At 43.3% G+C, this 25536-nt stretch overlaps 1 protein-coding gene across 2 annotated transcripts in view; it reads left to right on the top strand.

Annotated features, from left to right (window-relative positions):
* Window positions 1-25202, top strand: part of PPM1H (protein phosphatase, Mg2+/Mn2+ dependent 1H) — a 310397-nt gene extending 285195 nt beyond the window's left edge. For both annotated transcript variants that reach the window (XM_020990179.2, XM_020990180.2), the window contains 2 exons: window positions 4129-4280; window positions 20133-25202. In XM_020990179.2, coding sequence (XP_020845838.1) covers window positions 4129-4280; window positions 20133-20280 — 300 coding nt within the window. In that variant the 3' untranslated portion in view covers window positions 20281-25202. The remainder of the gene's footprint in view (window positions 1-4128; window positions 4281-20132) is intronic.
* The last annotated feature ends 334 nt before the right edge of the window (window positions 25203-25536 follow it).

Raw genomic sequence — 25536 nt, 5'->3', positions numbered from 1 at the left:
GGTGCCCTTAGTAACCCAGATAGAGATTCAGAGGCATAAGAGGGCCTCTCCTGTTGAACTGTAGCAATGAAATTGGCCACTTCAATGCTTCGTCGATCAGAGGGCTTATTTAACAATTAAGTTTTCCATCCTGCAGTACTCAGAGCATCGAAGAAACTTGCTGCAGGTATGCAGTCATAGGAACCAAAGAGTATTTGTTGGGAAAGTTTATGAATTTAACAATATCTCTACTTATACCACCAAACACTTGGCTTGAAAATAGGGTTGTGATATTTGGGTAATGCTGTCTGGAGAGTTGGAAGATAATTCAGTGGCAGGGTAGGCCACTCCGTACATGAAGGAAATCCCCACCATGTATCATACCCAACTGAGTATCCCACATTAAGTTCCCAATGACATTGGTTTAGAACCTTAATTCTCTGTATACTTCAACATGGGCTGGGCCATCATCAGTCATCCTGACCTATGTCCTTGGACTCCGATGACTCTGGAGGAGACAGTGAGGCTGATGACCTTTGCACGGTCCTGCCTCACTTAAATCCAGTTCACTTGCAAGCCGAGACATTACCCTCATGATGTCATTGGTCCTCTTTGAGAATGAGGGTTAAACAACACCTTCAACATGGATTCTTCAGAGCCCATTAAAAGCCAGTCAGAAGTGGGATACCTGCTTCTAAAATAGAATGCAAATAGAGAAGTCTTTCTAGGGGAGTGAAGGATGGAGTTCCTGCATTTTCGTAAATATAAGGACTGTGACTTTATTTCCAGTTACAGCCTGCTACATCAAGCCTTTCCTGAGCTCTACTCCCCTTCTCTTCTTATTGTTCATCTCATGCCAGAAATAACCCTTTATTCTCTTTTTACACATTTTGTATTTAATTATTAATTTCTCTCCCTTCCTCCCCGTCACCCCACCCCATTTGAATGTAAGCTCATTAAGGACAGTGACTATTTCGGGTTTTATATCCATACCTTCTGTGCTGGGTACGGCACCCAGTAGGTGCTTAATAAATTCTTGTTAATTGGTTGAATCCCATTGCCTAGCATAGCACCTAACACTAACAGACACTTAATAAATGATTATTGACGGGCAACAAATTAAGTACTTACTAGGTGTCAGGCACTGTGCTTTAAGCATTTGGAATAGAAATACAAGCAAAAGACAGTCCCTACCTTCAAGGACCTTGCATGCCGATGGGGGAAACACAAAAGGAGGGGCGGCAGCTCAGAGAACATATCAGTGGGAGACGGGAGCCTGCATGATGGAAGAATGTTTCGGGCTGAGGAACCTCAGGATGCTGAGGGAGGATACAGGGTAAAACAGCGCTGCGGCATGATGGCAAAGTCCAGAAGGTCAGAAGCCAAAGCCAGGGCAGAGGAATGGACTTCTCTTTTGCTTAGGTCAGTACTTTTGTTCATAAGACACAACTGGCTGTCCAGAGTTTAAACCTTTACATTTTCATGGCAGTCCTGCTTTCAAGAGTATCTGTTTAAAAAAAAAAAGTCAGGTTTGATCTTTCCTTAAGAATTTTTCTTGAGCCGTTTATAAGTAACACTTTTCTCTCCAGTAAGGAGGCTACGATGGGCTGGAACATGAAGGGGGCTTTCTTATTAATAATTTTTTATATGTAGCTTTTGTTTTTACATTTTTCACCCTATCCCTTCCTCTTTACACAGAACCAGCCCTTATGCCAAAGTGTTAAAATGACAAATTATTTAAAAAAAAAAAAAGCCCAGTTCAGCAAATCCAACCAGCACATCAAAAAAAGGCCAGTGTTTGCAGTGTTCCACATCCGCAGGCCCTCTGCTCTGAAAACACAGAGGAGTGGGGAGTGGGGAATGGGGGGCACTGGATGAGGTAGGGTATGTTTTTCTCATACTACTTCTTTGGAGTCAAATTTGTTCATAATTTCACAGAATTCTACCTGTATTTTATTGTTCGTTCCATTTACTTTGTTTTGCTCATTATGTGTGTTCTTTTCCCCACCTGTGCTTACTTCATTATAAATCAAGTCATGTAAGTCATCTAGTGCTTTTCTATAGTCATTTCTTACAGCAAAGTAATATTCTGTTACATTCATATACCTCAGTTTGTTTAGCCATTTGCCAAACAATGGGCATCTACTTCGTTACCAATTCTTTGCTTCTCTAAAAAGTGCTACGGTAAGTATTTTGGTATATACAAGGATGGGGTCCCCACCCCCATCCTTAGGGTATAGACCTAGCATTGTTGTCCCTGGATCTAAGGATATGGATATTTTAGTCACTTTCTTCACATAATTCCAAATTGCTTTCCATAGAGGTTGGACCAGTTCACAGCTCCACCAAAAATGCATGAGTGTGCCTATCAAAGTTTGCCAAGTGCTTTTTATGTCTTGTTTCCTTTGAACTCCCAATAAACCTTGTAGGGTAGATCACACGGGTATTGTTAGCCCCATTTTTCTTAGATGAGGAAGCTGAGGCCCAGGAAGGTTTAGTAACTTCCTTGAGGTAGTATATCTGGCATATTCTGGCAGTGTCAGTATTTGTCTCTAGCCATTAGCTTGTGCTACTTCCATCTTTCGTTTTCTCTAATATGGTTGTAGAAGAATGGTCCTGAATAAGTAAATATTCTGGTTAACCTTGCCCCTCCCCATTCCTGACACAGAATAAGCTCCTTGAAGAAACAGACTTTTGCCATGTTATGTTTTGTTTTGTTTTTAAATCTTTGTGCCCCAGGTACCTAGCACCCTGCAAATAGTAAGCGCTGAATAAATGTTTGTTGAAGCCATGTACTTACTTGTAACAGAAGATGCATACACAAAATCAGTTTACCATTATTTATACTGAGTAGTGCAGTAGAAAATTAGATTTATGCTTCCCAATGCTAGCAAACTTTATTAATCAAATATGTGCAAACAGTTTATATTATCTCTGTTGGACAATACAATCATTAATCTTACTAGGATCAAGCCACAAACCCAGTTTCCTCAGGCTTCCCAGTATATGTGTCTCATCTTGGTACTTAATGGCAAGACTCCCTTTCATCCCAGGCATAGGCCATGTGTGTCCCTTCAAGGTGGTTGCTTGACAAGTCAGCAAATTGAAGTCAGCTAATGAGTACCACCCTCAAGTGAACATGGAGAATGCTTGAGTCTTAAGTGGAGGGAACACAGGAGCTGCTGTGGGTCTCAATCTAAGGTCAGGCTGAAGGCTGTAGGGTCTCTGGTGAGTTTCTTATATTTTTAGCTACCAGTGTTAGCTAGTTACTCCCAAGTTCTGGTTGGTGACCAGTGGCCTAATTTGTTTACCAGTTAATTTGATTTATGTCTGATGATAGAAGCTAATCACATAAACTAAAATTGTTTATCAAATTTTCCCATTGGTGGTCTGTCCTGTCTTGGGGGTCCCATATGTTGTTTATATGCACGCATATGTTGTTTATCAACCTATACCACACATATGCTTATCAACTTAATATTGAAAAAAACTATTACGAAAAAGAAAACATCAAAGTACTTCATCTCAAAATGGTGGCCTGATACACAATGGAGTCAGTTACGGCAGAGTAACATTTATTCTCACTACACTATTGAGCACCCACTGTGTGTCCAACACTGTGCTTCAGGCTTTTGAGAGAACTCCTTCAGTTTGGCGAAGTGTACTGTTTTCCTTGTAAAGTCTCAGGCATCACATTGTAAAATTGCTTTCTTTGTTAGCCAGTAATGGGTTGCAAGAGTTCCAGAGGAAGGGCAGGCATGGATGGGTTGTAATCTGTAGGGAGTACCCACAGTGATAAGATCACAAATCCATTTGAGTTGAGTGTCAGATAATATTTATCAAGCACACACTCTCGTTCAGTCCTGGTAAAAAGTAAAATGAAAGCAAATGTTGGGCACAGTTCATTGGCTTAAGTCATTTACACTGATTTATTTGCACCAGCTTAGCCCTCTAAAGTTTTCACTTAATCCAGTAGAGTCTCTTAAAGCTATTCTGCCAAACAGGAGAGAGTATAAGTGTGAAGGAAGTCTTTGGGAGAGCAAAACCATATAAGCAGAGAGGGTTTCAGAGGTCACGAGATGATGGAATCAAGGTCAAAGGGTCCCAGCATGTTCTACATCATAATCCTGTCTCTGCTTATGATTGCAGGTGAGAGTCTATGATCTCACGAAGTATGAGCATGGTGCAGATGACGTGCTGATTTTAGCCACAGATGGACTCTGGGATGTTTTAGTGAACGAAGAAGTGGCTGAAGCAATCACACAATTTCTTCCTAACTGTGATCCTGATGACCCCCACAGGTTGGTGTTTTTATGTGATGGTTTGAGGAGTAGGTTGTCTGGTGCGCTGAGGGTAGCTCTCCAAAGATACATTTTTTAAAAAGTTAAAATAACCTCTCGGGTATTCAATACTCCTGTTTGCTCCAGAACATCCTGCCGTTGCAGGAAAAGCTATAGTTATGTGCCCAGTTATAGACTGTGAATTTGTCATCTGAGGACCAGTTTAAGTATAAAAAGGTTTCTTACCTGGCTGGCCACCAGGTAAATGATTTCTTTTTTCAGCCACATAACCTTAGCAAGACAGTCTTTTACAGCACTGAGGGGGTTGTCATATGCATTAGTGGTGGGAGCACCTTCACCAACCAAATCTCAGATCCTTGAAATATTGAAGTAATAAAGCCTGACATGGATGGTTAGACATCATAACTCAGGAAGGAGCTCTCTCATCAGGGTCATTCCTCAGGCAGCTAAGAGTATAAACCTAAGATGTATAAGTAAAGTATTTATACCTTTTGGGGCCTATTAGGGGCATCTCTCACTCTGGGATAGCTTATCCTTTTTTTATCAGTAGTGATGGCTTGTACCGCCCCTACATTCCACTTAACCCAGCCTGGTGATATTTCTTTGGAAGCTTTTTTAGAACCATAGTAAAAATTACAAAAAGGAGTTGAACTTAGTAGTAGAAGTCCTAGAGAATAAATGAACGAAACATGCCTCCTCCTTTATGGCAGAGAGGTAACCAGAATATTGTATAAGTGGTACCCCCTCTTTGGCTACAAATCCCAACTTGAATTTATAGGTTTGAGTGCATCAGAGGGCAGTTACCCCAGATTTAAGGTGCTCTGTGGATCTGCCCTCCCAGAAGTTTGTGAGCCCCCACAGATGGCTTTTCTTTCAGTAGTAGGTTAGTTGACACAGTTAGCTCAAAACAAAGATATTTACTGAAATGGCACAGCATGAAAAATAATTACAAAACATTCTTTCCATACACCTAGGGCTTATTTTCCTACGAATACCTGGAGCACCTACCAGACTAGTGGAGAGGCACACACTTAGGGGAACACATGTATCCAATACAAATCTCACCTTCATTGCTATAGGGGTCCCAGTGTAATGTTAGACTGACACTGCTCTCTTCTGGGAATATGTTTCTGCTGTGCAAGTAACCCAGCTGGCCTTCTCCCTGAATCTCAACACCCTTCTGCCAGGACTAACTGTCTCATCTCCCAGAGTTAATCCTGGCCAATTCACTAGACAGAAGTAACATCTCCACCAGATATTACCATGGGCGGATGGGGAAGAGAAAGAAATGCTGTCCCTTACCTTGTGGAACTCTGTCTGAAGTGTTCCTCGGAGCTTGCCATCTCAACTTATTCTTCAGAGAGTGTGTGCAACATTATTCCAGGAAGGAAAATAGGCTTCATCAGACTGCCAGTAAGAAGTCTATAATACAAAAAAAAAAAAGGTTGAGAACCCCCTGTTCTAAAGGTATAGTAAAATGTAAACACATCTTTACACTTTCTTTAAGAGTTTAAAACTCTTTGCCTACCACTTACATTTTAAAATTTCATCAAGTAAGCATAGGAAATTTAATAAATTCAAAGGTCCCTTTATCAGCTCCCTACCCCCTATACGCTAATGGACAAGGTCTCTATATCAGAAGTTTTTGCTTTAGTTGTTTTTCTTTTTATAAGGCAGGTTTATAGGGGAAGGGGAGAGGCAAAAAGTCATCAATAAAACTTTTTTTAAAACCACATTAAAATGCCAAAAAGAGCATATAAAATCTAATGTTGGTGAGTCTGTGCATTGCTGGTGGGATGTAGATGGTTAAAACTTTTTGTTTGTGCCTTTTGACCTGAGGTCTCATTGCTAAAACTTTATTTTAAAAAAGGGAAAATAGCCCATTTATACAAAAATACTCCTCTCTGTTCTATTTGTAATAGCAAGAGTACTGGGCTTAGAGTCAGGAAAACCTAAATTCAAATCCTACCTCAGACACCTAGTAGCTATGTGACCCTAGGCAAGTCATTTAACCTGTCTGCGCCTCAGTTTCCTCATCTGTAAAATGAGAGGGTTGGAGCCAGTGAACTTGGAGGCCCCTTCCAGGTCTGAACCTATGTTCCTATAAACTAACATGTCCCCAGAGTGGAAAATACATTAATATAACAGAACATAATTACCCCGTGCAAAATTCTAAGTGTGAAATGTTTAAGAAATCATGGAAAGACCTAAACAAAGTATTGAACAGAGATATGTACACGTGGACTACAACTCTATTTATGTGGAAGAAAAATTCTCTCCACTGTGTGTTAGCCAGAAACTGCCAAGGACAATTTATTAAAGCACTAGCATTTCTTCTGGGAGATAGGTTCAGAGACTGGCAGAGTTCATTCTGCTAATCAGAATTCCCTCCCTGCCCAAGCAGCTTCCAACTTAAATTTTATAGTAATCATGAAGCAAAGGACAAGATTCAATAATGGCAAAGTAAGATGAAGACATTTTTTGATTGACCAAAATAGTAATAAAAATATCAGAGGTGCACCCTTGAAGAAAAAAAAAACTTGAAAAATAAAGCATCCCTTCTTTCCATCAGGTTCAGGTCATCTCTCTTACTCTGGTTCGTGATAAACTGAGGGACACATCCTTTGGTTAACAAAGGGATGTTCCCTCTATTCAAGGCCTCTGATCTCTTTGGGGGAGAACAAAACAACATCCCTGATTCTAGGCAGTAAACAGAGTTTAAATACCAGACCAAAGACACTGTTAAAACATTAATTTTTTATATACATATATGTGTGTGTATACACACACACACATACATACACTCATCCATCCACACACACATATGTGTGTATACATGTGTATTTATGTGTGTATACATATGTATGTGTGTGTGTGCGTGTGTGTGTGTGTGTATGTATATATATATATATATATATATATATATATATACATGTTTATTTAAATAACACAGCTCAAGCCTGAGTGCTATATGCTTCCATATTAAGGGAGGGGTGGGGCAGACACAGCCAGAGGTAGTAGTCCTTCCAATGGATGTGGAAGAGGACACAGGAACAGAAGTCTTTGCTTGTTTGTTATCAGCTAATTTATTGATTCTACCTTGTTAAATGTTAAGGGTTTTCTTTAAGATTTTACCCAATATTTTGGGTGTTTGATTATTTGTTTTTCTTGATTATTAAGTCTGTAATAGAAACCAGGGACAGCTAGTTGGTACAGCGGATAGAGCCGCTGGACCTGGAGTCAGGAAGATCTGACCCTTATAGCTAGTATGACCCTGGGCAAGGCTTGCTTAACTACTCTCTGCCTCAGTTTCCTCATCTGTAAAATCGGATTCATTAGTAGCACCTTCCTAGCTGGTTTTGCTCTGAGGATCAAATGAGATAATTATGAAATGCTTAACGCGGTGCCTGGAACGTAGTTGATGCTGTATAAATATTAGCTATAATTATTATTATACGAAGAGCATTAGAAGGGGGAAAAGAAACCCAGAATATGGCGGACCACCATCTTCCAGCAGTTGCTGTTTTCTTGAAGTCAGTGGGGTGGACAGGGTAACCTCACATTTCCTCCTTGTCTGCAGGTTCTTTGATTTGCGCGTGGGTCTTTTTGTCCCTTGACTGTTTTTCTGTCCATTGCCATGTCGCCACTATTCTCATGTTGATATGAGCTCATCAGCTACAGTCTTTCTGCATTTATGAATGCAAAAGGTTAGAGCCAAGAAACTGCAAATTATAAGAGCTACATGACACCAGCCCTCTTTTAGGAGTAATATTTGTTGACAGTTGGGCTGCGTACCTGCCCTTATTCATCAGCGTTCTTCTCCATAGCAACAAATAAGCTACTAAAAGACTCACCCAGCCTGGGAAGCCACTGCCGGTGTCTTGGCGAGGGTAGAGTAGGAATTGGGAGTCTCCTAGGCTGTGGATAGGACTGCTGTCATAAAAAAAGCACAGAGATTGGGTTGAGGACACTAGAGCCCACAGAGGGAGATGTGGTGCAGATAGGGCAGGTTAAAAAAAAAATGAATGAAGTCCTGAGGTCTGTGTTTTAGGCAAGAAAGGGAACCATAACCAAAGAGACTGAAGGTTACCCAGGAGTCAGGCTCAATTCATGCTGGGACATTGATTCAGGACCAGGATTGGAATGAAATAGAACACTGGTATACCATCCCAACACTTAAAAAGAAATTTAATTAACACTAGAAATATTTGGCTAAATAATTAAAACTATATATGTTTTTAAAATAACATGGAAAGGATTCTCAATGAGGAGATAGCACTGGTTCAAATAGACTACCACCTCCATACAGAATTATGGGATGATAATTCAGATGGCAGTAAGGTATGCCTCAGGCCTGTGAGGCCCTGGCTCTTGATGGGTTGGACCAGTCAGTCCTGGAATGCAGCTTCCCTGCTTTTTAAGGGAAAAAAACTAGTCTAGCCTATGTGGTGGGGATGCTAGCAGAAATTGCTTCTACCACAAAGGCGAAAAGAAGAGGTGAAGGAGGAGGAGAAGTAAGACATGGTATCATGAGGGCCATCAAGTAACAGATGGAACTTCAGACTGGAGGCTGGAAAAGCAGGCTTGGGTTTGACTTTGAGACCTTAGATAAACAGAATCAAACTAGGAATATTTTCACCTGGACCAAAATACAGTTGGGGAAAGGGAGACCAGAAGGGAAAAGGTCCCAGTGGACAATCCAGCTCTCTCAGTAGGGAGGAAATGAATCCTTCATATCATCATCCTAGCCCCTGTCCATTATGGCTCTGAAGACTGGCCCCCAGTTCCCTCTTCTCCCCCCCGATTCTTCCTCTTTGGCATGATAAGCCCTGTCTAACTGCAAGAATTTATTCATCATGTACCTATTAAAAACAAGGAGACCTTGGTGTTGATAGCATTTATGGAATAGAATTCATTAATCCAGTAATAAGAGAAAACCTTCGGATAAATAGATCATAGATTCATAGATTTGAAGCAGGAAAGGACCTGAGAAAACCACTAGGCCCATCTTCTCATGTTTTATGGAGTAGGATAGTGAGACCCAGAGAGCTGAAATAGCTTGCCCAAAGCAGGCAAGAAAGCACCAGGGCTGGGATTGGAATTTAGCACTCTGAAATCAGAGGGCCTTCATCAAGATGTGTTGTTTAATGCATATGGATTCTCTGCTCTATAGACCCAGTAATTTATTTGAAACCCTTAATGGCTGAATTAATATAAAACTGTAAACATGTTTGATACATACTTCCATATTTCCTGCATGTAACCTGTGAGGTGTGCATGTACAGACATTTTTGAAGGATGAGTATTAAAAATGACACCAAGCTGCTTAGCCTAAATGCCCCAGTGTCCTTCTGTTGGAGGAACCATTGTGACTCCAGAGAACCCAGCAACGGCCACTGGGAAGGTGTAGTTTGAAAGGCATTCGATGGGCTTTTGCCTATTTGTCTCCTACAATGACCTTTGTGAAGCTGCCATGCTGAATGAATGACTTGGAAAGCAGGGGAGGCCCAAACTATTATTTTCTGACTGTGCCTCTCAATGCAGGCTTGCAGAACAAAATGGGAGAGCAACCAAGCCCGGCCCTGTGTCCCCCCCTAAGGAAAGACACACTTTAGGTTTCCATTGGTAATGAGTAGCTTCTCCTCCCCCTTCTCTCCCACCACCCCCATCATGCCTTTCCAGGCTGCTTTTCTTTCTACTTGGTTAGTCATTCCAGGGACTCAAACAACCCTTCATCAGCCCCCAGTGCTGCAGAGAACAATAGGCTTGCTTCTGGGGCCTCTTTGGGGAGGTGCAGAAAATTCCTGTGGGCACTCAAGAGGCCAAAGGGCTGCCCAGGGCTTCCCAAAGCCTCCCCTTAACAGGAGAGGGCCAGAGTCTCCAGGACTAGCATACTGTAGGGAAATGAATCAGAAATCTTCTTGCTTTTAATGTTCTAGTTGAGTTTGCTCTCTCTCTCTCTCTCTCTCTCTCTCTCTCTCTCTCTCTCTCTCTCTCTCTCTCTCTCTCTCGCTCTCTCTCTCTCTCACACACACTCTCTCCCTCACACTCTCTCCCTCTCTCTCCTTCTCTCTCTCTCTCTCTCTCTCTCTCTCTCTCTCTCTCTCTCTCTCTCTCACACACACACTCTCTCCCTCACACTCTCCCTCTCCCTCTCTCTCCCTTCTCTCTTCTCTCTCTCTCTCTCTCTCTCTCTCTCTCTCTCTCTCTCTCTCTCTCTCTCTCTCTCTCTTCTCTCTCTCCTCTCTCCTCTCTCTCTCTCTCCCTTCTCTTCTCTTCTCCTCTCTCTCTTTCTCTCTCTTCTTTCTCTCTCTTCTCTCCTTCTCTCTCTCTCCCTTCCTTTCTCCCTTCTCTCTCTCTCCTTCTTCCCCTCTCTTTCTCTCCTCTTTCCTTCCTCTCTCCTCTTCCCTCTCTCCTTTTCCCCTCCCTCTCTTTCCTCTTTCCTTCCTCTCCTCTCTCTTCCTTCCCTCCCTTTGCTCTTCCCTCTTTCTTCCTCCCCTCCCCCCCCCTTCTTCTCTCTTTCCTTCTCCTCTCTCTCTTTCTCTCCCTTCCTTTGTCTTCCCTCTTTCTCTTCTCTCCCTTCTGCCCCCCTTCCTTCTTCTCTCTTTCCTTCTCCTCTCTCTTTCTCTTTCTCCTCTCTCCATTCTGCCCCCTCTCTCTCTTTCCCTCTTCTCTCTTTCTCTCTTTCCTTCTCCTCTCTCTCTTTCTCTCCCTTCCTTTTTCTTCCCTCTTTCTCCTCTCTCCCTTCTGTCCCCCTCTCTCTTCTCTCTTTCTCTCTTCTCTCTCTCTCCCTCTCCTCTTTCTCCTCTCTTTCTCTCCCTTCCTTTCTCTTCCCTCTTTCTCCTCTCTCCATTCTGCCCCCCCTCTCTCTCTTTCCTTCTTCTCTCTTTCTCTCTTTCCTTCTCCTCTCTCTCTTTCTCTCCCCCTCTCTCTTTCTCTCCCTTCCTTTTCTTCTCTCTTTCTCCTCTCTCCCTTCTGTCCCCCCTCTCTCTTTCTCTCTTTCCTTCTCCTCTCTCTTCCTTTTTCTTCCCTCTTTCTCCTCTCTCCCTTCTGTCCCCTCTCTCTCTCTCTTTCTCTCCCTTCCCTCTTTCTTTTCTCTCTGTCTCTCTCTCCCCTTCCTTTCCCTCTTTCTCCCCACTCTCTCTCTTCCCCTCTCCCCCCATTCCCTCTGCTAGTTGCACTCCAGTTTTTCCTCTGCAGAAATCAGGTGGCCCACCATCAAGTACTGTGACAACTGAGGGTCTGATGGGAGGGAGGGAGAGGGTCAAGGAATGATAACAAAGGTTGGAGAGCAAATTACAAGCATTGTTTTCTTTAGATGACATTCTTACCAACAGAGAATGCAAAATAGCATCTCACCTAACCCGGGTGGATTGTCAGGTGAAGGGATTATTAGCATAAAGATGCATTTGTAACATTTTGACCTTCATAGTGCCCTCTCAGGCGGAAAGGCGATAAGAATTGAGGTGGTATGAGCTTCCTGGCTTCAGTATATCTTAGTAGTCCCTTTGCTTTTTGCAGCCACCTCAACAAAAATGAAAAGGTGGCCTCGTGAGCCGTAAGCCGGGCTATCAGTGGGCTGTCTGGCTGCCTGGCTGGGCTTTTTTCCCCTTCCATTCTAGAGTTTGCCCTAAAGTGGAATTCACTTGGGTGGCAGAGCACAACTCCCTATATCATTTGTGGCATCATAAAATGAGCCGCTCATCTACAAAACATTGTGAAGAATGAGGCGGGGGGAGAGGAGCTCCTGGGGCTCCGGGATGATTCATGCTAGGGTCTTCAGGGCCTGAAGATGCTGTAGGATTGGATGCCTCCCCAGAGCGAGTTAGGGGATATTGGGAGTGGGGTGAACAACTAGATTTGGGGCTGACTGTTAACCCTACATGGTGGAAAGGTCCCATTCCTAAGCCTGGAGGCAGGGGAAGGGGTAGATTTATAGAACCCTGGATTCATAAGACACTTAGTATGGGCTAGTGTTGAGCCAGGGGACTTGGGGCCAGAAAACAGTTAGGAATAGGTAGCGGTACGGATGCAAATTCCATATACAAAGCCTCCTCTCCCTCCCCAGTACACACATCCACACACACACACTCTTTCCTCTCTGATCCATTATCATCAGAAATATCCCTGCCTCAGATCTCGGGGATCCTTGGAACTACAAGAATTGCTGGGATCGGATAGTAGCTGTACCTCTGAGCTCTGCGATATTGCAGGTCCCATGCTTGGAAGGTCAGAGCTAAGACAGTATCTGGGAGGCTTGCATTTTATACCATCTCTTTCTTCCCATCCAAGCCCCCAGACGTACAAGGTAGTCATGCCCTTTACTAAGGAAGGACTCAATTAGTATACGTTTGACAGTGAAAACACCTACCATGCCAGGTAGTAAGTATTATCATTAAATCTTGGCTTTCAAAACCTCTATAGCATTCCATTTATTTTGGCGAAGGAAATGAAATCTCCTTTTATTAAACCCTTGGGCTGAACTGTTTACTGGCAGGGCCATATGGTTTTCCAGCGACTGAGCTCTAAAAGCAAAAGAAGGGTTTATTTGTGGTTTCTCTTGCTGGCTATTACAAGTTTTAGAACAAACTCATTAGTGTTGGGTCTGGTGTTTGATGAATAGATAGGAGGCTGATTGACTTAGCACCAGCTGACTGGGCATAGGAGACGCAAACCCAGTCCTGGGACCTCCTTTCAACAGTGAACACTCCCCTCTTTCCTTGGGATCCTTATGTGGACAGAGTAGCAATGGGGCTGCTATTTTGCTGGCACAACAGAATGTTTTGAAGGGCTTGGCCATGGTTGGGATGACAAGCCTGTTAGGAGAATGGCTTGCTTGACTTTCTTAATTAATCTTTTTCAATTAACAAGCATTTATGTTCTCTCCTTATTCTCTCCCCTGTTCCCCCACTCTCCCCACAAAAAAAAGAAAAGAAAAACAAAACCCTTGTAACAGATATGTAGAGTCAAAACACATTCCTTTGTTGGACACATCCAAAAATGTATGTCTCATTCCATACATTTAGTCCACCTCCTCCCTATAAGGAAGTGGGTAACATGAAGCCCCCCAGAATTATGCTTGGTCATTGCATGGATTTTAAGTCTTTCTAATTTGTTCATTTTTACAATGTTGTTATAGTATAAATTGTTCTCCTGGTTTTGCTCACTTTACTCTGTATCAGTTCATAGAAGTCTTGCCAACTTTCTCTAAAACCATTCCTTTCTTCGTTTCTTACAACATAACATTACTCTTATATTTATGTATCTTAAGCTGACTTCTGTATAGCACTTTTAAGGTTTGCAAACTGTTTTACATACTTTATTCACTTGATTCTCATAGTACTTCTGTGAAATAGACATTATCATTAATGTTATAATTATTATTATTATTATCATCCCCTTTTTACAGATAGGGAAACTGAGGCTGAAAATAGTTAAGTGACCTGCCCAGGGACACACAGCCAGTAAAGATCTGAGGCAGGATTTGACCTGGACTTCAAGTCCAGTGCCCTCTACCTTGTGAGTTGAAATCATTTCATTCTTTGTTAAGGGTACCCCCAGGGCTTAACCCGGTGCCAGGCACAAAGGAAACACTTGATAAATGCATGGTGATTGATACAAGTTGGAATTTACAGTGGGAAATAGTCTATCTACACCAGTATTAAGTCTGGAAAGAGGGCTATTTCTTGTCCATTTAGAAGGATTCCCAGGTCAGTGCTGCCAGTTCTCCCCCTTCCCCAGTTTGGGGGGCAGGGCTGGTAAGAAGAGGTGTCGGCTTTCCCCCCTCAGCCAGTCTCATCAGTGTGGCTCCTTAACCTGACTCACAGTCATATATCTGGCTTCCTTTGCTTGTTTTCCCTTTCTCCTCCACTGTGACCTCTCCAACCCCACCTCCCCCCCCCCTTTTCCCCACCCCAGAGCCCAGGGAAGGCTCTCAGCCAAGCCACGTGAGGTTTGCCAAGCTCATTCCCGCCTCAGCAGCTATTCCATCCTGCAGTGCTTTGCTGATCAATATTGAAAGCTTCAGCCGGAGAAGAAGAATGTTCTCAAAATACAAAAGTTGCATTCCGGTCAGACTCCTCATTAGGAGAAAGTAGATGCTTTGCAACTACTTCAGCAGTTCTCTGATGCTGTCCTGACAGCTGAATCTGAAATCCGCTGCATTAGTGAATAAACGTGGTCAATAATGGACCCACAACTGCTATTCATCTACAACTTCCAGAAACCACCGCCCCCCTCTCCCACCCCCACCACGTCCGGTGCCAGACCCAGCAGCTGAGTCTACAGCCCTCTCCCAGTATATGGTTGAATTTTTTTCCCGTTCCTTTTCTTGATCTGCTCAGATTTCTCTTACTGCTATACTTTTTTGTGGGTGTGATCTTATTTTATTATTTGATTCCTCAAAGAAAAAGAAAAGACTTTACCTGTAGGTAAGGTGTATATTGAATAGGGTTTTGGGTTTGTGTTTTTTTTTTTTCCAGATCTCAAACCTTCCCCCACTCCCCCCCAAGTAAAAAGCCTTTTTGTTCTATTACTCATAGAAACATCTGCCTATTTCTTTCTTATCTATTAAGATAGGCCTTGTAAAAAGTAGAGAATTCTTGTTCTGGCCAAGTACTAATGTATTCAATTTTAAGCACTTTCAAAGCCTCCTTATTGATCAGTTTGTAATTCATAAAAGTTCCGTGTAATAGCTTTGGGACTGGGACAAAGAACTTCGCAATCTATGGGTGTTTGGGGGTAGAAAGGAAAGAGGGAGAGATGAGGAGATGATTAAAGTGCCAAAAGTCAGAGTCTTTCCAACACACACACACACACACACACACACACACACACACACACACACACACACACACACACACACACGTTAGCTGTGTTCTTAGTTTTCAGCATCTGTAGTGTCTAGGTACCACTTACCTGTTTTTATGTGGTGTCTTGCTCTTTTGTGGGCAGGGACTCTTAAGTTCTGTGTGTATTTCTTATGTTATCTCCAGTGCCTAGTACAATGTGTTGCACACAGTAGGTGTGTAATAAATGCTTGTTGAATTGAAGAAAATGCCAGTAAGGTTGATGGTAGTGCAGAGGAGATGAAAGCATCCCAAAAGACTTCAGTATTCAGCATCGTGTCTTACAAAGTGTAGGGTAAGGAGGATGGACCAGCAAAAGACAGGAACATCCCATTCCTGCCCGTGTTGCTGTTGGGGTGTGTCTGTCTCTAAGGTTGGTCCAGGGTTTCTACAAAGTATCCTCGTTAGATAGATGTTGCTTCTTACTCAAGGTTTCTTCACTGGATGTCATGTGGGTGGCCTACAGTGCGTGCTAGGAAACCAGTTTGGGCCTTCTGTCCCACCCAGTTGTTCCATTCCTAAAAGCAAGACCTGGACCCATTCCCTTTGCCTTTCTTCTTTGGTCCCTGTTAAGGAGGGGGTTTGATCTGAGAGACACTGTAGCAATAAGTGTTTTGAGGCAGCCTACTGGGTGATTCTTGTCCCTTAGAGACCAATGTTAGGAAAAGAGACATATGACTGGTTTTCCTGGTGTGTTTCACGAGAATCCTCTCAATAGAAGATGCCTCCCATTTCCACCCCACATGGATATGGGGTAGCGTTTTCAGAGAGAGATTGAAAATCCCTCCACATGGGATTCTCTCTTACCTTCTTGAATTCAGGGTCTGAAAAACACACCTCTAAGGGTGCATGGATGGGAGAGGTAAAGGGAGAAAACAGCACATGGATTCAGAAATTGTCTAAAGTGACCCTCATACTTTTTAATGTATAGAGAAAGTTAATTTTTATTTATAAAAGGAGCCGAGTTTAAATGATTTGGAAAATATTTGCCTTTTGTTGTAGATGCAAAAATGCTTTTGTTTTTGTTTTTAAACAAGATGCTTTGGATCCATTGTTCTGCATTTGTTACAGAAAAGCAGTTTATAAAAGGGAATTAAATGGGCTTTGCAAACTATAGGCCAGTGAGCTTAACTTCAAATCCTAGCAAAATTCTAGAACATACTTATTAATCTGGGGTCTGGAGAGGCCTACAGACCCCTACTCAGAACAGTGTTTTAAAATGCAGAAAGCAAAACACATAGGATTATAAAGGAAACCAATTACATTGAAAGACAGGCAACTATTTTGAAAACCAGTTCCAGGACACCAGTTAAGAATCCTTGGGTAATTTAAACAAGTAGTGAAAAGGAATGTGTAGTAAAAGCCACCATGGTCTTGTCAGTAACAAGTCAGGCCAACCTACCCTCATTCACTTTTTGGATAGTTGTGCAAGTGCTCTAGATACCGTTGACCTCAATTTTAGGAAATTTAGGAAAGCATGGAATTGACGTCCTCTTCTCATGAACCAGAAAGATGTGCACCTGAGCGTCGGAGTCAGTTGAACGTCCACATCCCAAAAGGAGTTGTTAAGAGTTCCCTATCATCTTACAAGGCAATCTGTAGTGGAATGACGCAGAGGTCTATCCTTTTTCTCGTTACTCTTGTTGCTCACTCATTTTCAGTTGTGTCCTACTCTTCATGACCCCATTTTGGGGTTTTCTTGGCAGAGATACTGGAGTGGTTTGCCATTTCTTTTTCCAGCTCATTTTACAGATGAGGAAACTGAGGCAAACAGAGCTAAGTGACTTGCTTAGGGTCACATAGCTACTAAATGTCTGAGATTGGATTTGAACTCAGGAAGATGAGTCTTCCTGGTTCTCAGCCCAGTGCTCTCATCTACTGCACCACCTAGGGACCCAATTTGTCCTTTACCATGTATTCTTTAATCAGTGATTTGGTATGCTTATAGGATTTTTAGATGACATAAAACTGAGATGAATACCTAAAAGAGTGGGTTCTGTTAAGTCCCTGAAAGGCTAGAATATCAGGCCAGATATAATATGGTGAAAGCATAAACTCATATATTGCTGAAGGTGGTTTTTTTCTCCTAAACCTAAATATAAATTGGGGGAGGTGAGGCAAAACCCTTGTCTGGAAAAGGTCTGAGGACTAGCACTGTGGGTGAGGCATCTAGGAAAGCTGTATGATCTTTGGACTGTAGTATCCTTCTTAGGGATCTATGCTGGTCTGACCACATTCAGCAGTCATTTATGAAGTGCCTACTATTTTCCTGACACTATGCTATAGATGCAAGGGATACATTGGTAAAACAAAACATCAGAGACATCACCTCTTGTACATCTGAAATATTGTGTTCAACTCTAGGCTTCATATTTATAGATGTGGCCAGAGTTGGATATCCAGGACCTTAAGGACAGCCCTCAAGATTAGGTCACATGAAGATTAGTTAAAGAAACAAGGGGTATTTAGTCCGAAGAAGAGATTGGGGGGGTTGGGGGGGGGGGACTGCCTTCAAGTATCAGGAAAGAAATTACAGTAATTCTGCTTGGCCCTAGAGGGCAGAATTAAAATCATTTGGTAGATGTTGCAAAGACATCTTTGGTAAGAGTCTGCAGAATATCTAAGATTTATAGGAATATATATTCAGAATTATATATTTATATAAAAATATATTTGTGTATATATAAGACCAGTTACCATTCACCAGTGGATCCATGGTCAAAAGATATAAACAAACAGTTCTCAAAAGAAACACGAACTATTAACAACTATATGAAAGATTATTCCAAGTCACTGTAAGAAAAATGCAAATCAAAACAAGTCAGAAGTTTTACCTCCCACCCAGGCAATTGACAGAGATGAAAATCATTGGTGTTGGGAGTCTTTTAAGAAAGGCAGGTGAGCTAATCTGCTGTTGGTAAAGCTGTGAATTGGGCTGACCATTCTGGAAAGCAGTTTGAAATCGATTTTTTTAAATGTGAATCTTTTTTAATGTTGAATTAAATTTCATCTTTTTCAGTTAGCAAATATCAATTGTCTCTCCTTCCCACTCCCTGCCCTACCATTGAATAAAAAAAGACAACCTTTTTAGCAAATTGAATAATAATAACAATAACAACAACAAAAATGATAATAGCTAGCATTTATATAGCACTTATATATGCCAAGCACTAATGCTAGGCCCTTTACAGATATTATTTGATTATTTCAGTTCACAACAGCCCTGGGCAGTAGGTATTATTATTAACCCCATCTTGTAGTTGAGGAAACTGAGACAAACAGGTGGAGTGACTTTCTCCCAGGTTACACAGAGCTAGTAAGTCTAAGGCTGCATTTGAACTCAGGTCTTCCTTACTCCAGACTCAGCACTCTTATCTACTGCACCACCTCAGTGAGTGATGTTGCACAGGTCAATAAATATGCCCAGTCAAGCAAACCAAATTCTCACATTAGCCCTATCCCCACCCCCCCCAAACAAACTATCTCATTCCATACCCTGAGTCCATCACTTCTCTTGTGAGGAAGCACTTAGTATTCTGGAATGCTGATTGGTCACTGTGGTGTTCAGAGTTCTCAAGGTGTGCAGAGCTGTTTGGTTTACGGTCTGGTTATTACAAATTAACAGAAATGTTCCAGATAGGTGTCATATAGTGTTACTGTGCTTTTAAATTTTGTACTTATTTTTAGTATCGTCAGGCTGTTTTAACTTTTTTTTTTAAGTTCTAAAAGAGTTGATAAGGAATCCCACCACTAAAATTTAGAGGCTGGTACTGCCCAGCATCCGCCTAGAGGCAGTGACACCAAATATGTTTGAGTGGCGGGAATCACAACTGGAAATTATCTAAATGATTTCTGGGTAAACTTTTGTAAACTAAATACATTAAGTGGTTTTTAAACTTGCTTCAGAACCTATCAGCTCATTTAGTTTGGCTTGTTTCGTTATCATAGTGTGTGAACTATAAAAAAAAAACCATGCGTTTCTTTTTCTCTTGTTGGAAAGGCAAGAGGGAATAAAAGAATTGGAGCCCTCTTCTTCAGCTTGCAGTCATTTTAGATTGAGTCTCCTCAAGGAAGATTAGATCTAGCCATGCCCAAAGAGAAGGTCTCGCTTGGTGGTGAATTCTGAACATTCCCTATTAGAAAGATTCTGATTAGTTACCCAACTCTCCCACTCATTACTAAGGCAGCAGTTCTTCACCCCAGGTTTTTAAAAATATTTTTGTGACTATCATTCAGTGTGATTGGTTTCCTTTGTTAAGTCTATGTATTTTCTCTGATATATTCAAAGATGTATTCTGAGCAAGGTAGGGTGGGGTATTGGCTTCACTAGACTGCTAAAAGCAGCTGTGGTGCAAAAAGAGGTTAAAACCCCCTGCACTAAGGGGGTGCCAAGACAGTTGTCATTTTTGAAAGGCTAACTAACAGCAGATGTATTAATTGAGCCATGAAGCTAAGCACCGGCCCATGGGCCCAGACCCAGAAAAGAAATTGTCCAGCCTCAGACCAATCAGGCAGAAGGCCTAAAAGACCATCTCCTATGCCTCTGTTTTGTATTTCCTTGTTTGGTTTCCATGGGAATTCAATTATGTGGGAATTGAGTGACTTTATAAGCAAGACCCAGTAAGAGTACAAGTACAGGGAAAGGGGTGATAAATGTGGATTGGGACTAGTCTCAGTGTTGCAAATTACCCAGAATTTCCATGGTCCATCCTGATGGTATTTGTACAACTGCACAGCTGTCCTTCCCTGCTCTGCCCCTTTTGAGCCCCAAGTTCTGACCATAGTCAGTCTCCTGCCTTCCTCTTATGTTCTGTATATCTTGTATAGACAATTTTTTTTGCACACCAGTTCCCTCCTGAGAATGTAAGCTCCCTGAAGGCAGGGGGCTATGTTTTTGCATTTCTTGGGTATGCCCATCTTCCTTGTTTAGCCCAGTGCCTGGCATATAGTAATTGCCTAATAAATGCCTGTTTGTTGACTGTTGTTTCTGCTTCACCCTGCCCAGGTATACACTGGCAGCTCAGGACCTGGTCATGCGAGCTCGAGGCGTTCTGAAGGACAGAGGCTGGCGGATATCCAACGACCGGCTGGGCTCAGGAGACGACATTTCTGTCTATGTCATTCCTTTAATACACGGGAACAAACTTTCATGAGACTCATGATGGCCCAGGGGACTGGGAGGGTTGTTGGAAGAGAGAGATGGTATGTCTCTTTGAGAAAGGGAAATGCAGAAGTCAGTTCCAATTGGTGTCCTCCATTCTCAATCCATGCCAGGTGGGTGAGGAGTTTGCTGTTAGCCAGGCGGGGCTCCGAAAAATGCCTAGTGCTTCAGGTATCCCTTGGGTCCCCACCTTCTCCTATATTCATGGGACTTGGGCATTCAGCAAGAGCTAAATGCAAAGACTTCTCTTGTGCATCAGGTTTCTCTTGCTTCCTTTTATAGATCACCTAAGTTGAGGCCTACACATTGGGGGCCACAGGAGTATTTATTTTGTTCCAGAATACTTGGAGCAAGCATTTTCAGGTATAACCCAGTTAAAAGATGTTCAGCCAGTCCAATTGCCAGCTTCCCTAAGAACTGAGGAAGATACACACTGGAAAGTCACTGTAAATGAATGCTGGCTTGGATGCCGAAGTCCTCCAGTCAGCCTGGTGCTTGTTACAGGGAAAGCGTAGAAGACATGGGGGGTTTTTTATGGGTGTGGTTTGGGTGGGGGGGAGGTGGTTTGGTTTTTTTGCATTCCTTGAATCCCCATCTTCCTGGTGCAGAGAGCAGGGCTGGGATATTGCAGCTCCTTGCCGAGGAATGCATTTTCCAAAGCTAGCCCACAGCAGTCCCTATATTATCTTACCTACGAGGGCCCAAGCAGCCATGTGAAACAGGGCCCTGAATGACAGAACACTGTTGGTGTATGACAGTGAGAGTTGTCTGGGTCACATTCTCTTTCCAGATTGGTTTGTTTTCACCAAAATCTGCATAGTCCCCTGGACCTTTCTGGCATCTACCATTACCCTCGTTGGTCTTTCCTGTTGGGGCCCAAGGGGTCTCTCTGGGAGGAGGGATTTACATTCATTGAATGGCTGCCTCCCTCTCTCCTCCTATCACCCGTCCTGTTTAAAGGATCACTCTGTATATGGAGACCTGTTTGAAGCAATGTTTAGGAGACTGGGGTGTCTGGGAAGTCTCTTACATTGGCCTTTTAGCCATACCTCCTTTGAGGAATACCACAACATCCATGGTCGTGTTCCTTCCCCATTACATACCTAAAACCAAACCAGGATTCCAGGGCAGTGACCAGGGGGCAGACATCTCATGCTCCCCTGGTACTCATCAGCGTTTTCCAATCAGGTCTCTTGTACACCCTAGAGTACTGACTGCTTCACACTTCCTCCCTGCCATCTCTTGTTTCTAGATATGATTTCACACTTCTTGCTCATACACCAAAGCACCCCACTTTCATAACCCTAATCCAGTCTTGCAGACTTTTTTTTTTTAAGAGAGATGGAATTCAAAATGAAGTAAATATCCTTTCTGACTACTGTGCAAATGACAGTGCTTTGCTTTGTGGGAGCTGGGGTGAGGCAAGGAGTGGGGTCTACCAGTTGTGTCTCCTCCATGAGTCTTAGATGCTTGGGGCGTCTTCACCAAGCTAACCACTTTCTGTAATGAAAACCATTTCTGTAGGCCAGTGAAAGAGAAGAAGGGAGTTGGTGTAATTCTAAAAAATGCCAGCCAGCCAGTTCCACGTTTCACACATATTTGAATTCCTTCCCCAGAGGAGAAGAGGGCCAGCATTTCCACCAGGCTGCCACGTCTTTGGCATTCCTGGAGGCATTAAGATTTTCTTAGGATTGGCTTAGAGCCTTCCCTACTCAGGAACTATTCCATGATGTGTAAACTAGTAGCCTGCCAAGTGGCATTTCAGTACTAAGGCACTCACCAGGTATTTACCCCCAACCGCTGGCTGCAAGGAGTTTCTATACCACTTTGTCCATCTAGGTCTGCCCACACGAGGTAGGCCCCCTCCCACTTCCTTCCTCTGCAGATCAGATCCACCGTTGTGTCAGATTCTGTGCTGTAGAGATGGGGAGCTGGAAGAGGGGGGCTGGGAGAGGGATGCTCTGACTTCTGTGGTTCCCGTGTTGACTGTATGTGGTGCTGCAGACAATTACATGCTGGGAGAGCCAGAGACCATTCCGTTTCTCTGTCTTGCTCTCAGATCCTTTCAGGCAAATACAGATGGGAGGAATGGCGATACAGAGGACTGTCTACTGGCGCCTTGAGCCTGTATGTCATGGAAGCAAGTCTCATGCTGTATGATCCTAAGTAGCCAGTTCCCAACCCCCTGAACACACACACACACACCCCTATTCCCATTCCCCTTGTGTTTCTTTTCTTCATATATTGCAGCTGTCTTGAGTCTTTTTATGTAACAGCAGCCAGACTTCTTGACTTAGCACCCCGTTCACCTCCTGGTCAAAGTTCAGCAGCAGCCCAGTGCATAGCATGGCCACTAGGTCTCAGGCTATCTTCCCCTGGATACCCACTTCCACTAGCCATGAAATCCCACCCTTTGAGCATTTGTTTGTCATTTCAGGATAGCATCCAGAAATTCCACTCCCAAGCCATAGGGAAAACAAGTCCCCAAGAGCCCAAACCCAGTTTTGTACCTTTCCCTAACATGTGGCATTTTCTGGTTTGGAAAGCAGAGCTGTTGGGTGGAGAAAGGAGAAGAGGCAGTTGATGCCAGGTCCCAGTCCTGTAAAGGAGGAGCTTGAGTAAGACTATACTAAGGGAGAATAAATCAAAAGTGACCAAAATGATTTGTCCAAGCCCCATGTTGAGATCACTTTGTGGTCTGAGCTCGCTGCATATTTGCCTTTCTCCCCAGACTGGGGTGATGGGTCCTTTCATCCTTGGGCAGTGACCACGTCGAGATAACGTGCTGGCCGTCAGAGGACTTCCCATAAGCCCAGAAGGCGGCACACTCCAAATTCCACTTATCTACATGCCACCAAGTCTTATGCGCCTGACTTTGAGCCAAATCCACTTGTTGCTATCCCAGAGGAAGTCTCGCTTTTCATTTCCCAGTGATGTTATTCTAGTTCTCCTGGGTGTTGGGAGTTCTTTTTGTCTTGTGGTATTTTGTTTAAGTGAGTCCCTCCCTCTCCCCAAGTTACCCACTTGTCTTATTTAAGATGGTTCTTTCCATTTCCCAACTGGGCTTGTCCAGCCCCTCTAAGCCCTACGTTTTGTCAACGCTGTTTTCATTAAAGGAAGCAGAACAGGTCCAAGGAAAACTGCTCCCAAACCCATACTCCCCGTCCCGATTTAGGCTCTAGGATGACCATTGCCCACACAAACCCGTTTCTGCACAGTCAGCCCTGGGATATTAGACCAGCCAAGCTTTGCACCCATATGGCCAAGGTGAATCCTAACCAAAGGCTGAGCTGAGAGAGAGGAGCCTGAGTGCTCAGAAGGGACAGAAGAGGAGCATGTATCACTGGGCCTGAGGGGAACCCAACTGTGACTATCCTCAGAGTTTTCTTCTGCTGATAATGGGGAAGTGGGTACCTAAGCTTTCTCTACTGAATTCTGCTTTGGTCCCCAGCATACTTGGGGGGTGAGGGGAGTTAATGGAGGGATTGTACTATTTTCATTTGAAGTTTTAATAGTCAACTCTCCCCCTAACACCCCTCTCCTTTCCCTTTGCTTCTCTGCCACCATTCATCTCGGGCAGGGCTTTAGCCATGCCAGTAGAAATCTGGGATATTAAGAGATTTGGTTTCTGACCCTGGGACCCTCTGAGAAAGGGTCTATTTTGATGATAATCTGCTATTCCAGACTCTCATGGTTTCTCCCAGGTGTATGCCCCTTCATGAAGTCAGGTTATTATTTATTAATCAGGGGGAGGGGGTTTTATATCACCAGGTATATAGCCTTTCTTTCAAGGGCCCAAGGCACTCTGTACTCTTTCCCCCAGTGAATAATAAAGCCTTAATGGGATTTCATTGTTTTTTTTTCCCCCTTGGAAAAGCAGCCCCTTACAGGACCAGCAGGGAGAAAGGAGAGAGAGAGATTTTCAAAAGAAGAGTCAGGCTGACCCCCCTACAGGCTTTTAAAAATAGAAAAGGCCTCAGGCCACTAGACAGAGTTCGACACTGGAAAGCTCCGAGTACAAAAGACCAGAGGGTGTTGCTGAAGCCAGGCGGCTTGCCCTGGCCTTCCATGAGGGTTTGCAGCTTGGCAGAGTTCAGCCATCCTTGGAATTGAAGCAGGCCTTGGTAGTGGTGAGCTGGTAGCATGGCACGCTGATGGGTAAAGCACTGAGATACCTGTAGAATATACCACGTAGGCAGCCCAACCAGAAGGAAGGCTCGGTCCAGATTGGAATGCCAGCTTGAACAGGCTTGACCGTCTCACCCCACCACGTACTCTTGTGTAAATAGCTTTCCTTTTCCTTTTGCCTTTGTCTTAGATGAAGATGTATTCATGTACCTACCACGTAGACAGTGACCAAATGAGACTGTGTATGTGCTGCCACTTTCTACCTGTGATGTACTTGAAGGATGAGGAGCCCACAGGGCCTCTGCTAAACTTTCTGTCCTCCCTTGAGTACTCTGTGTTTGTTGATGTCTGTTTGGGGATTTTTTTTGTTGTTGTTTCTATTTTTAGAGATTTTTTGGAGGGTTAGTCTTTCCTGTCCCCCTGTTTTGCTTCCATTTTCATTGTTCCTGTTGGGGTTCAAGCAGGCCTACAGCAGAAACCACACTTTCAACACCGTGCGATCGTTTGGGTTTTTTCCCCACAAGGACCCTTATGTAATGAAGAGGGAGAAGAATCTGTCAGAAAGTGGCTTTCAGAACAATACACTTTTCTGCTTTTTTTTCTCAATTGTGTTGACTTTTTGTAAGGTGCCCCCACCCAGACAAAAACTGTTTAGTACAAAGGATTTATTGTACATGTTTTGAAAACTTAAGTGCAATGTCCCAAGGGAGAAGCTAAGGAGAAATGTATATGCTCATTGACATTTTAAAATAAAAAGATTATATATATGTACATAGGACACCTTCATCAAGGCTGAGTTTTTTGTCTCTGTCCTGCTTGCAATGGGACCTTGGGCAAATCGCCTCGCTGGGCCTTGGTTTCCTCGTCTCTAAAATAAGGGCAAAAGAATGGTCTAGGACTCAGGGGTGTGCGGAACCTGCAGCCTTGAGGCCACGTGTTTTACAGAAAAAATCCCTTTAGTAAGAGGATTTGTTCTGTGAAGTTTGGATTCAGTCAGAGGGCAGCACTTGAGGACAGAGAGGGCCGCATGTGGCCTTGAGGCCGAAGGTCCCCGCCAGGTGGTTATTGAGGGAGGCCTTTTGCAGTTCCAAAGCTTGTAATCACCAGTGTATGATCACCC

Source organism: Phascolarctos cinereus, unplaced genomic scaffold, assembly GCF_003287225.1.
Source record: "Phascolarctos cinereus isolate Bilbo 61053 unplaced genomic scaffold, phaCin_HiC Scaffold_1;HRSCAF=81, whole genome shotgun sequence".
In the NCBI taxonomy this organism is placed as follows: Eukaryota; Metazoa; Chordata; class Mammalia; order Diprotodontia; family Phascolarctidae; genus Phascolarctos; species Phascolarctos cinereus.
Note: the sequence above shows the minus strand (reverse complement) of the source record. Positions and strands in the feature narration are given on the sequence as shown.